General features: G+C 35.1%; 1 protein-coding gene across 4 annotated transcripts; it reads right to left on the bottom strand.

Annotated features, from left to right (window-relative positions):
* Window positions 1-4,979: 4,979 nt before the first annotated feature.
* LOC111001476 (GTP-binding protein 2) lies at window positions 4,980-16,499 on the bottom strand. Of its 4 annotated transcripts, none has more exons than XM_045633215.1 (19): window positions 16,474-16,499; window positions 13,084-13,189; window positions 12,465-12,614; window positions 12,075-12,200; window positions 11,159-11,417; window positions 10,956-11,088; window positions 10,614-10,826; window positions 10,279-10,372; window positions 9,833-9,948; window positions 9,179-9,343; window positions 8,949-9,113; window positions 8,353-8,453; window positions 8,105-8,234; window positions 7,712-7,826; window positions 7,083-7,300; window positions 6,584-6,886; window positions 6,419-6,514; window positions 6,178-6,305; window positions 4,980-6,081 (listed from the first exon to the last, which is right to left on the bottom strand). In XM_045633215.1, exons 1-19 carry the CDS (start codon window positions 16,489-16,491, stop codon window positions 6,039-6,041), a joined length of 2,679 nt encoding a protein of 892 aa, XP_045489171.1. In that variant the 5' UTR covers window positions 16,492-16,499; the 3' UTR covers window positions 4,980-6,038. The 4 variants fall into 4 exon arrangements, with proteins under 4 accessions (XP_045489171.1, XP_022127081.2, XP_045489172.1 ...); XM_022271389.2 differs by lacking the exon at window positions 16,474-16,499 and adding an exon at window positions 14,259-14,593; XM_045633216.1 differs by lacking the exon at window positions 16,474-16,499 and adding an exon at window positions 13,612-13,674.
* Window position 16,500: the final 1 nt, after the last annotated feature.

Genomic DNA, 16,500 nt, shown 5'->3' with positions numbered 1-16,500 from the left:
TTTGATACAAATAATCTTAATCTTAAAGTAAACGAAAAGTAGTTTCCCATCCAAATGGAAAGAAGCCCACATTGTTCCAATCCACAAAAAGGATCTAGAAATAAAATAGAACATTATCGACCAATTTCGATTCTAAATTCATTTGGCAAATTATTTGAAAAATTAGTTAGTAAAACGTTAAGTCCTCCTATCCTAAGACAACTACCACAGTAGCAGCATGGTTTTACCAAAAATCGTTCAACTGTCAGCAACCTGACTGTTTTTACCGAGTATAAAGGGAATGGACGAAGGAGAACAAGTTGATGCTCTCTATACGGACTTCCAAAAAGCTTTCGATCAGGTCGATCATGTCATTCTCCTTCATAAGCTATTAGCGCTAGGAATTAGTGGAGATCTATACAGATGGATCAAATCATATGTAACCAATAGAAGGCAGGCGGTAGTAACGGGTGGGCATAAGAGCACATTTATAAATGTGACATCTGTTGTACCTCAAGGGTCCATACTGGGTCAGTTGTTGTTCAGCGCTTATCTGTATGATATAAAAAGTTGTTTCAAGTATTCACAATATCTCATGTTTGCAGATGATAAAAAAAATATTTCTAAAAATTAAATCTATAGATAACTGTGTTCAACTTCAACGGGATCGTAGTAGATTGGAAACCTATTACAAAAAAATAAACTATCCTTAAATATTGAAAAATGTACATAGTAAAATTACTTTTACTCGCAAACATAAGAAAATACAATTTTGTTTTACATTAAGAGATACAATAATTAAAAAGGTGAATTTAGTTGGAGACTTGGGGATACTAGTAGATGATAAGATGTGTTTCTCTAATCATATAGATAATACCTACAATAGAAAAAGCATATAAACAACTTGGCTTCGTCAAACGTGTATGCAAATCTTTCAATAACATAAATTGTATAAAATGCCTGTACTTTGCTTTTGTTAAGAGCACACTAGAATATGCAAGCATTGTTTGGTCTCCCATCTACAAGAAATACATTGAAGCAATAGAGAACATTAAAAAAAAGTTCCTTAAGTTTCTAAGGATTTCCAAAAGTTTAGTAGCTACTTAGATTCCTGCAAGTAGGTACTTTGGTATTGAATCCCTTGAATGTAGACGTAACAATGCGACCCTATATATTTACATGCTATTTGCAATGGTTTAATTGACTGCCCTGACTTGTTATCGCTTTTACTTTTTAAGACCCCTTCATCACACAAGGCAAATCCAATTATTCGAAATTCCTCGTTCTAAGACCAACTATTTACGAAATTCGGTTATGCATCGCATACCTTCAGATTACAATATAAATAAACATGAATACATGAATACCAGCAAATCGATATATTAAATGTGACTAAAAAATTCTTAAAAAAATATTTCAAAAACTCAAGTATCTATTACTAATAATGGCTTTGTTTGTTCCTTCATATTAATATACATATTTTAATCTACTAATCAATCAATCTTACAACTGTGCTTTATGTTTCTGTTTCAATGTGTATTCCGTTTTTGGCTTTTGTGTGTAATGTAATTGTTTGTTTAGTGATTAGCTGTAGGAATGCTTAAATAAATAAAATGAAATGAAAAGAAGACAAAATGTATTAATTCCTAACTAGATACAAATGTAAAAAGTAGTCATTCTAAAATAATAATAATTAAAGATGAAAAATAGACTGAAGATAATGCGGTGTTCTTAGGAATTACCTACTTTAGATAGTATACTCCAGTGGGGCCGACACAAAGGTCTTTCGAAGGATACGCGATCTTACGGATGAGAATACAGCAAAACTTATTTCAGCTGTTTTCATAGTATCATGTCATATGGTGTTATTTTATAGGGTAATGCAGCGGATATTAAAGCGATATTTCGTAGTGCAAAAGCGAGCTATAAGTGAGATCTGCGGGTTATCGTGGCGGATGATATTGTATCAAGAAGTTTAAAGAATTACATATTTTAACTTTGGGAAGTCAATACATTTATGAGAATAATATTTTGTATATGCGGAAAAAATACATATCCTTAACAAGAATAGTAGCTTCCATGATTTGGTGCGTTTATTTTGTCTTTATGATGATACTCATAATAAAGACAAAATAAACGAACCAACCACAAGGCTGCATAAAACGAGTAATAAATTTTAAGTAAATTGTGAAAAATTGATTACGTTTTTTCAACAAAATCCCTAGTGAAATACAAGTGCTGTCAATAATTTGATTGATTGATTGAATTGTAATTATCCTTAAAATTGCTATCCTGGCTGGTATACTAAGGAAATTTTAAACGAACTGTAGCAAAATTACACAAATAGTATAAATGTACTAATCTCCGACCTAATTACTTGATTTTTATGCTTGCAAATTGAATATTGCGTGGCCGTCCCAAGCAAACCTGGCGCTGTACAGCACATACAGAATATTCCTATAAATGTATTGACATGCCAAAGTCAAAATATGTAATTGCTTAAACTTCCTTCGGACTGACTCCCAAGGGGACAACCCACAGACCGCTCTGACACCACAAACATCAACTTAATGTCAGCTGCATTACCCCACAAAATAACACCATATTATGACATGATGCTTTGTCTATTATTTTTAACAGATGTATCGATTGTGGAGTCTTTCCGGACGAAATGAAATTAAGTAAGATTACTCCATTATTTAAGGCAGGTAGTGAGTCTGATCCGTCAAACTTCAGACCTGTTTCAGTGCTTCCCGCGTTGAGCTAAGGTTTTAAAAAGATAATGCTAGACCAACTTTCTTTACATTTTAATAAAAATAAACTCCTACATAATAAACAGTATGGTTTTAGTAAGGGTCGCTCCACAATCGATGCCGGTGTGAAGTTGATTTCGGACATATTTAACGCCTGGGAAGAATTATATGATGGTGTCGGCGTCTTTTGTGACCTGTCAAAGGCCTTTGACTGTGTTCATCCAGATATACTAGTTGGAAAGCTTCAACACTATGGCGTTGATGGCAAAGCTTCCAGCCTGATGAATTCATATTTAAAGGGAAGGATCCAAAAAGTGCATATCACCTCTCCGGGTTCGCAGGTGTCAATCGGCGTCCCTCAAGGCTCGATTCTCGGGCCTTTCTTATTTCTGATTTACATAACCGACTTCCCATTCTTTGTCAACGAAGTTCATGAGATGGTATTGTTTGCTGATGACACTTCACTTTTATTTAAAGTGAATAGGAAAAACATATTATTGAACGATGTCAACAATCCATCTCTCGTATAGTTAACTGGTTTAATGTGAATAACTTACTGCTTAATGAGAATAAAACAAAATGTATTAAATTTACAACTAATAACTCAAAGCGAGATATTGGTAACCTGAAAGTTAAGGACAGTGAACTATACTTTGTTGACACAACTGTATTCCTAGGCATAACAATAGATACTCCAGTGGGGCCCACATATAGAGACTCTTTCGAATAGGCTGAGCTCTGCAGCATAACTACATATTATAAAACAAAGTCGCTTTCTCTGTCCCTATGTCCCTTTGTATGCTTAAATCTTTGAAACTACGCAACGGATTTTCATGCGGTTTCTTTAATAGATAGAGTGATTCAAGAGGAAGGTTTATATGTATAATAACATCCATTAAATAGTGGAGAAGTACTGTTATTTTTGAGGTTTCTACTGTGATGTCGTAAATAATTACATTTTTTCCGCTTACATTGCAAACGCAGGCTGAACCCTACCAGTTTTATCAAAATAATGTACTAAGTATTGTACACATTGAAAAGGTCTACAGAAAAGTCCGTGATGGTACATATATGTCTATCTCTTATGGATAACCCACATTTTTATACATATACAACGTTCACAGATTTTCTGTAGTGTATTTAGTATCAGCATTGCACCCGTGCGAAGCCGGGGCGGGTCGCTAGTATGCAGTAAAGAAAATCCGACAGCTTACTGATAAGGATTCGGCTAAAATTGTTTATCATAGCTACTTTCACAGCGTTATGTCGTAGAATACCTTACGAATTTCCCTTACTGTGGGGTGCTGCTGCAGAGGTTCAATCCATATTTGTGTTGCAGAAGCGGGCTGTTCGGGGTATTTGTTGTGTTTCCCCGAGGGAGTCGGTACGGAATAGATTTAAGGAACTAAATATTATGACATTATGCGGTCAATATATTCTTGAAGCCTTGTTGTATGTACAAAAAAACTTAAACGATTTTAAAACAAATGATGACTTTCACCAGTATAATACGCGTAATAGAACTAATTTGAGTGTGCGACCAACCAGGCTCCAGAAGATAAACCACTCCTTATATGGAAATTATATTCGTTTTTACAACAAACTCCCAAGAGAAATTAGAGAACTATCACTAAATAAATTCAAAGCCCTTGTTAAAAGTAAATTAATTAATAAAGCCTTTTATAAATGTGACGAATACTTAAATGATCCTAATCCTTGGGATTGATTTGCTCCAGTTCAAACAAACAATTTGTATTAAAAACTTGGCGATTGAAAAGAGTGGCGGAAAGTTTCTTGCCAGTTCTTCTTACCCGCTCTACGCCCTTGACTTGCGAACTGGTGGTAAATGTAAATTTACGATTAATTTAATTAGTTTTTCTTGACGTTCATAAGTGTACATATTTACCTATATGAATAAAGATATTTTGATTTGATTTGAAAATAGCTTAAAATGAAACCATCCATAACCATAACCATCCACAGAAGGCAGTCAAAATGAAAAACATATTCATTTCCAATTTTTAATATTCAAAATGTGCATATTTTTGGTGTATTTTTTATTACAAGTAATCTACATTTTTATTAATAATACAATACGAGTGCCATTTCACAACTTCTCAAAGAAATGTTACGTTAGTATAAACATTACAAATAAGTTTTGTTGTACTTCACAATTCGTTGAAGGAAAATAATAAGTAGGTAACTGGCTACTCTTCTAAATAAAGCCAGAAAAACATAACGAGCGTCAAACAAATCAAATCTTATAAGCGACTGCTTTTCGTCATGATTTCAACTCTAAACCCCATTTTTTTGGTATTTTGTTTTACCTAATCAAAACCACACTGGACATACGTCACTGAACTCAAAAACATAATTTAATTCAACAATAAATAGATTGAAGTCTTTAAGACAAAATAAATAGGAACCAATTCCTAATACTGACCTTCTTAAGCAGTGGTTCAATTACATCAACTGAAGTCTACTAAAATGTATTTCTTACAACTAAACATTGAACGATATATAATATTTATTCTTATCTACAAAATCGAGTAGCAGTTTGAGCGAATAAGCGTAACAAACGCTACAAATTCAACAAATAAAAATTTCAGATTTTGTATCGCTTCATTCTGGCCTCTGGGAGCAAAATTTCTTAATAAATATATTTGTAGTTAAATCGCGAGATTGATAAATGTCTTCGCCACGGTTGTCATTCCAAATGCCTCCTACACAAGCTGTCTAAAATTTACAGGAAAAAACCCTCCAAGAACCCTTCTAACAAAACATAGAAACAAGACTAAAAGGTCACAAAAGTGAAAAAGTGGCAGAAATTTGTCTACCTTATTGGGGAAATTGTACATAATAACAAGTTGATGCTTCTTTAAATAATGTTTAGACTAGACAAAACGATTAGACTAATGTAAAAACCATTTAAAATAAGTTCTTTAAGAATTTTTATTAAAAATAAATCTCAAGTCACACTTGAGCATTATCAAATATGTCAAACATTGTCTATTTGAGACAAAATCACTCTTGAAACTAGATGTGAGGTTGGGTGAAGTTTTAGTGTTTTAATATATAATTACTAGTTTTTGTAAAATTTCATAGTAAATAGGTAAAATTTGTGTTCATTCAATTAATTGCTAAATTGTGATATAAAAGAATGTAAGTTGGTTAATAGATTTATCTGAATCAGAAATCTGGTGAAATTTCATCCTTATCGGATCAAGTTTGGTCCAAATATGGACCAGATATGGGTTGAAACTTGAAACCCATTAGCAGATTTGCCCTAAAATTTCACTAAATCGCTCAAGGTATGTAGGGAAAGGTTTGCGTGATCCGTCCAATAGCTCTGAAAACAAAAAAAGTAGTATTTAATTATAACAGATATATTCAAATACTCTAAATACAAGAGGCACTTCTTGAACCGTAATCCAAGGCGCCCGACCTGGTTCCGAGCCCCGCAGTGAAGAGCAGCCTCCGTCCCCTGAGCAGGTACTCGGGGCATCGGGCGAAACGGAAGACCACGGGGGCCGTCTCCCCGGCCCGGACCACACTGTTCGGGGCCAAGATGCCCTGGACAAACACACTTCATGTACTGAAAATCTAAACCTTGAGCAAGATGATATCGATGACAGTTAGGCCTAATGTTCGTGAGGAATAGATGACTTCATAAACAACAGAAATACCTCGATGATGGCCGTCTGCCGAACGTTCCCGACGTGCACCGTGCACTGAAATCCCGGATAAATGGCCGTGGAGTGGCGGATCACGAGCACCGTCGCCTGCAAGTTCACCAAGTCAAGAGCTGGTAATGACCACGAAATGTTCCATGACGATAGTTCTATACCGACCTGGAAATACAAACAGCCCCTCGGGTCGTTGGGGTCTTCCAGCCAGACCCGACCTGCGCAGGCGCATTTCCCGCTCTCCTCTCTCTCGCCCGTCGACTTGTCGAAATCCTCCCTGAACAACTCGTCGACGCCTTCCACCTGGCCGATGCCGCTTTTGTCCATTTCGTTGACGTTTTTGTCGAACGGCAGCGTTTTGGTCAAGATCTTTTGTAAATTGGTCACTTCTTGAAGGAAATTGTTTTTTCTCTTCACGTTCTTACGATTTTTCTCTTGGTTCTGCGTTTTTGGTACCATTTGAGACGTCTGAAATGTAAATAGCATAATTTGGTATCTTTGTGGGCTGGTCAAATAAATTCATCAACATTTTCATATACATAATAAAAAAACATTTTTTATCTTTATTGTCGTAACTAGGGTTAGGTTAGGTTAGGTTCCGTGTTTATTATCATTGCAACGAGGTTAGGCACTATATTACTTAAGGTATTTTTCTCTCTCTCACCGATTTCGTACAATTCTCCGTGCACCCCCACACCGGCCTCTGCCCACTTCGGTATCGGCCGGGCCGAGTCAGAAGGACCATCCCGGGCCGAAGGTTGGGCGGATCCCGGCTGAGGCCCAGGGACGCGGATTGCCCCGCTCTGGCCGAACCGCAGGGAACGCGGTTCCGGAATATGGTCTTAACAGAGATTTCGACGAATTCACCCGTGTCCAATGGACCTGTGTTATCTTCAACTTTAGTTGACTGCTTCCAGGACTTATTGGGTTCGTAACCATAAATGAAGACAGTATCACGGAGTATAGCTTAAGACTAGTGATTTTTAAAATTTTGTGAGCACCACCCTTAGAAATCACTAGGAATTGGTTAACGAATAATGAACTACTACAAAATGCCTTAACAATGACATTGTCCCCCCCCCCCCCCCCTAGTGCATGGGCCTTACGTTGGAAAAGACTAGCTATAGATAATTCTTTTTTTAGGTCATCTATTTGTTTTAATTATTATTCAAACCTCAATTGAACTTTAAAAATATACAAAACACATAATAATTTAGGAAAATATGTATTATAAATATTCGATAATATATGGCTAAACATAAGAAGAGGAAGAAGAGCTAACGAGAAGATTACCTATGATGAGGTCGTCCCCCTCCAAAAGCCGCCCCCTGGCCACGAGCCCCCCCACCACGGGCCCGCTCGACTCCCCCACGTGAAAGATCTCGTCTATTTGGAACTCGCAACTCTCCTGCCAACAACCAAGGTTTTATCTTTAGACCCATCATTTATACTCAAATATAATTTTGACGATTAATTCAAAAGCACACAAACATTTCCCCTCAGAATTATATTGATTTAGTACTGAAGTATTTCCGAACCAATATAACTTGGGCTGGCAACGCAAAGTGTCCATGGGCGGTATCACTTAAAATTGAGTTAGCCTTTCACCCGTTTGCCCCTGTTCTATAAAAAACAAATTGATATATAAAAAACAAAATCTATTTTAACTTAATTTACCAAACTCACCGTATCTACAGAACTGGGCTGGGAGTCCTCCGTGGGCGGTCTCAAGGCCAGCAGGTACGCGTGGAGGGCGTTCAAACCCACGCCGCGGACGCAACTCACGGGGAACACGGGAATTTGTTCCACTTCCTCTCTGGATAATAAACGATAATATGTTTGTTTTTATTCTGACGTATGACGCTTTTGACAGCGCTCAAACGAGAACAAGACTGGTATAGATAGATCTATTCTAGATATATTTTGCTACTCACTCATCTTGTCTCTGGTCCGTATCGTCTATGGTGTCGAGTATTGACTTCTGAGGCACGACACAATTTCGCGCCAAATTCTCATCAGTGATTAATAGAGGTTTCTGAAAATCATTAAAGCGTGTGACTATATACAAATTTTACCTAAAAATAAAATTTGTATTATGTCCGAGGTTCATTCGCTCATCCCTTATATGTAACTGTCTCTAATTAACTAAAAGGCAAATTTGTTTATTTACAACCAGAAATCCTGTAAGACCAGCTACACAACTAAGACTTAACATCAAAACTTTATTTCCCAGTACTTTCGGCTGCTTAATGTTTAACGAAGTTTTTTACTCTGTATTATAAAGAATGAAATGTAGTTATCATATCAGTAAAAGAAATCGGTGGCAGTTATGGTAGAGCTATGTGAAATCGAATTCTCTGTTTTATGCTGTCAACTGGCTGTCGTTTAAATTGTGAGCTTATAAGTTATAATTAAGTAAAAACTAACTTGGCTTATTTAAGGGTTCTTAGTAAGTGACACATTATCGGAACTTGAATGTTATATTACAATTTATGAATGGGAAAAACTCAAGAGCTCCAATTTTGTATACCTTTTTGGCGTTCACCAGCAGAGCCCTCAACTTGTCGACCAACGGCCCCACGGCGGCATTGGCCAACTCGCACTTGCTGATGACAGCGAAGAAAGGCATATCGAGGGCGAGCAGCAGTCCTATGTGCTCTTCCGTAATGCTCGTTATGCCCGCGGTGGCGGAGATCTGCGGAATATAAAAATTAAAAATATGCCGCAAATCGATGAAATCCAAGAGAAGCAGACACCCACCACAATCATGGCGTAATGCGGACAATAGCCCGAGAGCCCGTGCACGGTGGTGCGCTGGTATTTGCTGTGACCAGCCAAGTCCAAGAACGAGACTAGCTTCGCGCTCCTCTCCCCGATGCGCTCGGCCGTCATCAGCTCCGAACACCCGTAGTTCACCACGTTACCCTGAATCGACAATCTCTTTTATTATTATTACTATTAAAGCTTTATTAATCCATTCAACAATTGGTTAGTTTACATTCTTTTATAAACAAAACAAACCAACAAATATATCTTAATTCATATTATAGGTAAAGAAGTACACTTATGAACGTCAAAAAAATTAAATTAATTGTGAATTTACATTTACTGCCAGTTCTCAAATCAAGGGCGTAGAACGGAAGAGAAGAACTGGCAATAAACTCTCCGCCACTCTTTTTAATCGCTAAGTTTTTTTTTACACAATGTTTGTAAGGAGATGCAACCATTACACCATGTGACATCTTGCGTAACCATAATATTAGTATAAGTTTTAAACAAAATTTAAATTAGATTTATTTTTAGACCCCTTTTAAGTTTAAAGCCTCCTGCACATTTTCCATTTCTCTTTGTCTTGAGCAACATTCATCCAGTTTTTCTTGTAATCTCTGTTAAAGTTGTATAAAATTGGTCTACCTGAGCATCGAACCCCAGAATCTCGTGGCTGAGCGAAGAGGTCCTGCCGCTCTTCACTTCGTGCAGATGTCGGAACATGTTCAGTCGGGCGCTGCCCCGGCCGTTGTCCAACTCACCTGACCGAGTTCAAAATCAAGCTGAACGAGGAGTTAAATCATAGACTGCTTATACGAATTTAGCAATTTTAGAAGCGAGAAGATTTACTTCATTTAGCAGTAATAACAATTTATTTTTTCTATACAGTATTAATTTGTTTTTATTTTTTATTTTATTTCAGCTTTCTTTTTTTTTAAATCTATCAATTTACTTAATTTACTTATATTTTCTGCTTCGTATATTTGCTCATGTTATCTTTTATAATACGTAAGTAATATAATAGATTACTTATAAATAAATACAAATTCTTGGATTCTGTGGTCGTCCTGGAACCAAAAAATTCACCTTACCCTGAGTTAAAACTCCAATGAGGGTAGATTTGCCGGCTTCATTTGCACCCATCACGGCTACCCTCAATTCTACACTTTGCTGAGTATCTGCCAACTACAACAAATATTACCTTTACTGTTAGAATCCAATCGATTATAGTTAGGATTAGCACTTAACAATGTGTCTAAAATTAAATTAAAATACTAATTTGATAGAATTTTTATATTTAAAAAATTAAATAGTATCTTGTCGAGTTGTCGAAGTCGATAATGAAATGTATAGAAATATTAAAATCTGTTTCTATGATAAAATAATAGTTTTGTATTGGAAATTATTAACAGTAAAAGAGACTCACCTTCCGTATATAAACCTCGGCGACTGCCCGATTGGACGCTACCCGTCTCGCTCGCACCGATACTAAAACCGCCCCGATGGCGCTCGCCATCCTTCTCAGCGCCCTCAGAGAGGCCCTCAAGGCGTTCGCTCTCAGTCCCTTCAGGGCCCCGCAGTCCCTCACCCCTATGACGTACACGGCCGTCCCACCACCCGACCGAAGGCGCCATTTTAACTAAACCAACAATTATTATTCTCTAGATTAAAAGAATTACTATACAATTGAATATGTACCATCAAAATAAGAACTTAGAAGAATAACTGCTCGGAAAATATTTGTTTGATGATGTTTTAGGGGCCATACCTGGGTGACCAAATGCTGAAACCGTCTCTCACAAGGGGACACCAGTTGCAGCTTGTACTCCACATTGCCAAACCTTGGCTCTGGGGGGAGGCATCCAAAATATTCATCACCTGTGTCATCTGCATCCGAGGTACTAAAAAAAATTTGATATATATTTTTTTAATAAAAATTATTAATTAAATAGTTTAATAAATAAATCGTACCTATCATCCCTGAATTCTTCATCATCATCGCTATAGAAGAAATCACTCTCCCATTTATCGTCATCAAAGTCTCCGCTCAAATACATATTATCTTTGATCCCGACCTTCTCCAACTTATCAATTACATTATAGACTCTTTCGTAGTCGTCTCTCTTGTCTTCTTTCACATTTTTAAGGTTATTGACAATCTTTCCGAGCTTTTCGTCTGTGGTTTTTAGCTTCGTTGATTGGTTGTTCAGGTTTGGTGTTTCGCCCGCACCTAAGTGAAGATGTCACCGTAAAATTAAAAGCAATGTTAACAAGAATTTTATAATTAAATATTATAAAACGTGCATTCTTTAGCATCGTATTAACAGCGTTACCATGGCAACAAACATCCTCATTCTATAGTAAGTAAAAATAAATAAATCAGTGGCGACAACCTCTTTTAGGTCTTGGCCTCAGATTTCTGAATCTGTTTCATGATCATTTTTAAATCTATAGGCAAGTAGGTGATCAGCCTCCAGTGCCTGACACACGTCGTCGACTTTTTGGGTCTAAGACGATGTTTTCCTTCACCGTTCGAGCAAATTTTAAATGCGCAAATAGAAAGAAATTCCATTGATACAGCCGGGGATCGAACCTTAGGTATGAGAGTCGTACGCTGAAGCCACTAGGCCAACACTGCTCTATATAGTAAGTCAACATAAGATATTCTCGTGTAGAGAAAAATTGTGATCCACACAGTATGTTACGATGATTAGAATCCGAATGTAATATACCAAAAACAATCCAATGTATTATTAAAATTGCCAAGTTATGTATACTTATATATATTTTCCTATTCCTATACCGATTTCAATACGGTTCTGAAAAAGCGAACATCTATTGCATTGAACATCGAACACAAGTGCGCTAATATAGTAAAACTCCTTACAATTAGCTTCCTCATGCCAAGCCATCCCGGGCAAGAGATCTTTTCCGGGTGAAATTTTGTTTTTCCTTCGTCGAGATTTCCTTCCCGAGTTGCGCCTACGCGGCTTTTTGTCCGATTCTTTAGAATCTGGAGTTTTGAAAATATTATTTGTATTCAAACACTATTTTAATATTTTGCACGGGAATGGAATGTTAAAATAAAATAATATCAACTCGGAATTACTTAGCAATGACAATTGGTATTTTCGATTCTTTTTCATCATCCAGTGGCAGACTAACAGACCTAAATGGTCTGGGCTACAGATTTCTATGTTTCGTAATCATTTGTTTTTTAGATAACATGTTGAAATGGAGAGTCGTTTAGTGAAACCAGTAGGCCAACGCTTCTCACCTTCGTCCTTATTATTAACTTCAATATAGTTTTCGATATAGCTGCAGTCCTTGACAAGGATTTCGGTGCTGAGTTGTGGCTCACAGAGGAAAGACGATTCCTCTGGCAGTGTCTCGTTTTTACCCTGGCCGCGGCGACCACGGCGTCTTCCTGGAAATATTATATACTAGCAGACTCGGCCAAGCGTTGCTGTGGCTAAGGTTTTTGTTATATTACATAGTACTAAATTAATCAAGGGAAACCGTAGGAGAACTTATGTGAAACGTTGGTACCACGACACGGACCTAAACTAAACTACCTTTAACTCAGCGCCATCTGTTAGAATTGTATCAAATAATAAACAAATGTTAATGTTATCGTAATTTTAGTAAGGATGCCTATTTTTTTTGAAAATGAAATATAGCCTATGTCACTCAGGAATGATGTAGCTTTCCAACAGTGAAAGAATTTTTCAAATCTGCCAAGTAGTTTCGGAGCCTATTCAATTCATACAAACAAACAAACAAACAAAAATCAAACCTTTCCTCTTTATAATATTAGTATAGATATATTATATATTACATAAAAATTTGATGGTTAAAAACAAAAATTTGTATTAGGTTTTTTTTTCTATGCTTACCTTTAGGAGCATCATTACATTTCTCTTGGTCATTTTTATGTCTCTTTTTTGGTTTATTTTGGCCATCGGAGGGATCAAACAGGCTGAAGAATGAATCCATGTTAGTCTGAAAGTTTTTTTTAAATGATTTATTCCAATGAAATACAATATACGAATTTGGTAACATTAATTGGCAAGGGCACAGAACTAATCATTTTAATTTACGATTGTTGCACTGATTCATACCACATTTTTATCAGTAAGCCAGAATTTTACAGATTTTTATACTGACACCTGTACTGTTTACCATGGGTAGTTTGTTTGTAACATTATTTATTTTAAAATCTTATAATAATTTGAAATCTTTGAAAATGTTATACAAATAATGAGATTTTATTTACTTATGTTGCATCAGATTCATTAATATATTCACATTCAAAGAAAACACTTTTTTAACGGATTGAAGTTAAAACTTCAAAGTTCTTCCGTTTGGAAGTATTAGGTATCAATAGAATATAGTATGATACCTAATACTTACTTGATACCTACTTTGATACTTAATAACACAATAACACAATGGTCATTATAACAAAGACAAACAACAGTATTATTTTTCAAAAGATTTAAACTATCATAGATAAGGAGTATACAGTCATTTTTATTGTTTCATAATGATAGCATAATCATAAATCTATAACTGATAAAACATTGTTTATAATAATTTACAAATACAGCTCTAGTTTTAATTAATCCAATTTCTTATTGGACATTTATAATTAAAATGTTTCAAGTGTCTTTATGACAACTTACTATAATAGTATCTTTTGATTTTTGTAATTTAGAAATATCTTTCAACATCATAATATTTGTGCCAAGCTATGAAAAAGTTGAAAAGGCAAAGAAAAAGCAATGAGTATAAGATCCAACCCCATTTAAGTTTAAAAAGAAAATTACTGTCAGTATATTTAGTTAAAACTATGTAATTAGAGTATTTTATTGACATTATAGTTCATATTATTATGAAATACTCTATGTTGTAATTTAATTACAATGTAACATTGCACAATATTACAAAAGTGAAAGGGTGTAAAATAAAATAATCTAGTTTATTAGTTCTTTCTGTTTAAATATCAGTGAAATTCAATAAAAAATTATAAAGAAATTTTAAAATCCAGTTATCTTAAAATAGAACTTACAGATTGTGTACCAGCTGTTGTGAGTTCAAGGTCAAAACAAGACTATTCGCCAGCAACTACCGTACGTGAATAATAACAAGAACACTGCCAAATTATTTACACTGACGTAATAAATATGTTTTTCAACTGAACAAACACCAACGAATGAAAGAATAGCTTTCTGATATACTTTTTGAACTTTGAAGGTCACAGGGTAAGGAAAAGGCTATTTGTACTAGTCACTAGAACTCCAGACAAAGCGCCGTGTAAGTTTACGCTTCTGTAAGTATGATGAAATTTGTAAAATCAATAACAAACGCCTATATTTTTAGTAATACTCACTATATTACATATGTATGACAATCAAACGATACTATTGTGATTATAATTTTTGACAATTACATTAACAATCCTACGGTTAAGATGTCACTGTCACAATATTAAAGATGTCTATAATCTTCATAACAACTGTACTTTTATTTCTCAAGTTCAAATTCAAATTCAGAAATCATTTATTCATGTAGGTAACATAATGTAAAAATAAATATTTATTTTATTTATACATTATGTTACATATATAATACATATATGTATTTACATATAAAATATAATTTTAATCTCTAGGTGATGCCTATGAAAGTTTTTATTCAACAAATATATCAGATACATAATATGTTTAATAATAATACCTTAGAATAATTAGACATAGAAAGATAGTCTTCATACAAGCGCTCTGTCAAAAGTGACGCACTAAACCGGTTCACACAGGCGGGCCGATTACGTGCTTACGCTCGGCGACACGCACACATACACTTGTGTAATGTTGCCAGTGAAGGTCCAGTTTTCCCGAAAGTGGGGTAATGATTCGGCCACTGATAACCATTTGTTTTTGGCAATAATGCATAAATAGCTATGTGTGGTAAAGTGTGGATGTGTAATATTGTTATAATACGGGAATGTTTATTTTTAAGAAACGAATTAAAGAAAACAACAACACGTAAAAATATATATATTTTAATTATTGTATACAATTATGAATTTTCATCCACATTATCTTCTTCATCCAATTGATCATCTGTGCCTGTGCATGAAATATGTAAATCCTGAAAAAAGTAATTTTATTATCATTTGCTTCATTTATTTTTATCAACATTGTGTCACAAAATCCCAAAATACACATAATAAGTACTAAATAATGCTTTGATAATTATACCTTAACAGGGACAGCATTTCGACGCAACCTACACGATCCACCCTGTGTTATGTACTTATCTTCATTCTTAAAATGTTTTGAACATATTCGTGTATTTTTGGTTGGCTTCCAATATACTTCTCCACGACTAAGCCTTATATTTTTCACCCACTTGTCAGCAATAACAGGGTCGATGGGAATCCTTTGAACAACAACACGCAATACTCCTATAAGTTGTAATTTTAACAAGTGTGGAAATAAAGTTCGTTTACTTCTCAACTTTCAAGTAATACAATTTCAGGTATACGATATCGCTAAATCACACAAACACCTACATTAAACAACAACAACAGTAAGTAACAGTAGCAACTGTTTTAAAATTAATTTGTCGGAGCAATGAAGTCAGTTAAAATGGGAAAATATTTTAACAATCGGGCAACACTGTGCATTGAATTAAAACTTTTCTGTTTTGTTCTATTTTGACTTAATTAACTACAAGATACTATGAAATACTGAAAGCTTACCTGTGAAAAGTGATGTTATCACATTTCTTTTGTTTTTCAGATGTGTTGTGACACAATTTAACTGCACAAATCGTCATAATAATTTTTTTTTCGCGAGACACGTTCGCCGTGCGTTGACATTGAACACTACGGAGCGGCCCGGCGTTTGGAGCCATTTATGGCTCCAATTAAGGTGCTTCAAAATTGACGCGCGGACTTGGTTTCTATGTCTTATTATTCTAAGAATAATACACACCATTGCAGCGGTTACAAATATTAAACTTATTTTTAAGGTATTTTAGGAGATACATAAAGTCAAAACTTTCAACTAGAAAAAACCTTTGTGTATTTTTTCTGAGATTCATGAAAATAGAATTGTTATCTGAATTATAAATACATTGTGCGAAAGTATGATAGAAAAAACACAAAACACTTTGAATCGATGGCATGTTTTTTTATGAGAATCCACAAACTCAGTTCTTATATATTATTATATAATAAGAATTTTGAAGAATGAGCATGGGTTATGCACAAAATTTACCTCTACAGCTTCCACCATATCCCATAT

The sequence above is a fragment of the Pieris rapae genome, chromosome 22, assembly GCF_905147795.1.
Source record: "Pieris rapae chromosome 22, ilPieRapa1.1, whole genome shotgun sequence".
NCBI lineage: Eukaryota > Metazoa > Arthropoda > Insecta > Lepidoptera > Pieridae > Pieris > Pieris rapae.
This window is presented reverse-complemented; position numbering and strand designations above follow the sequence as displayed.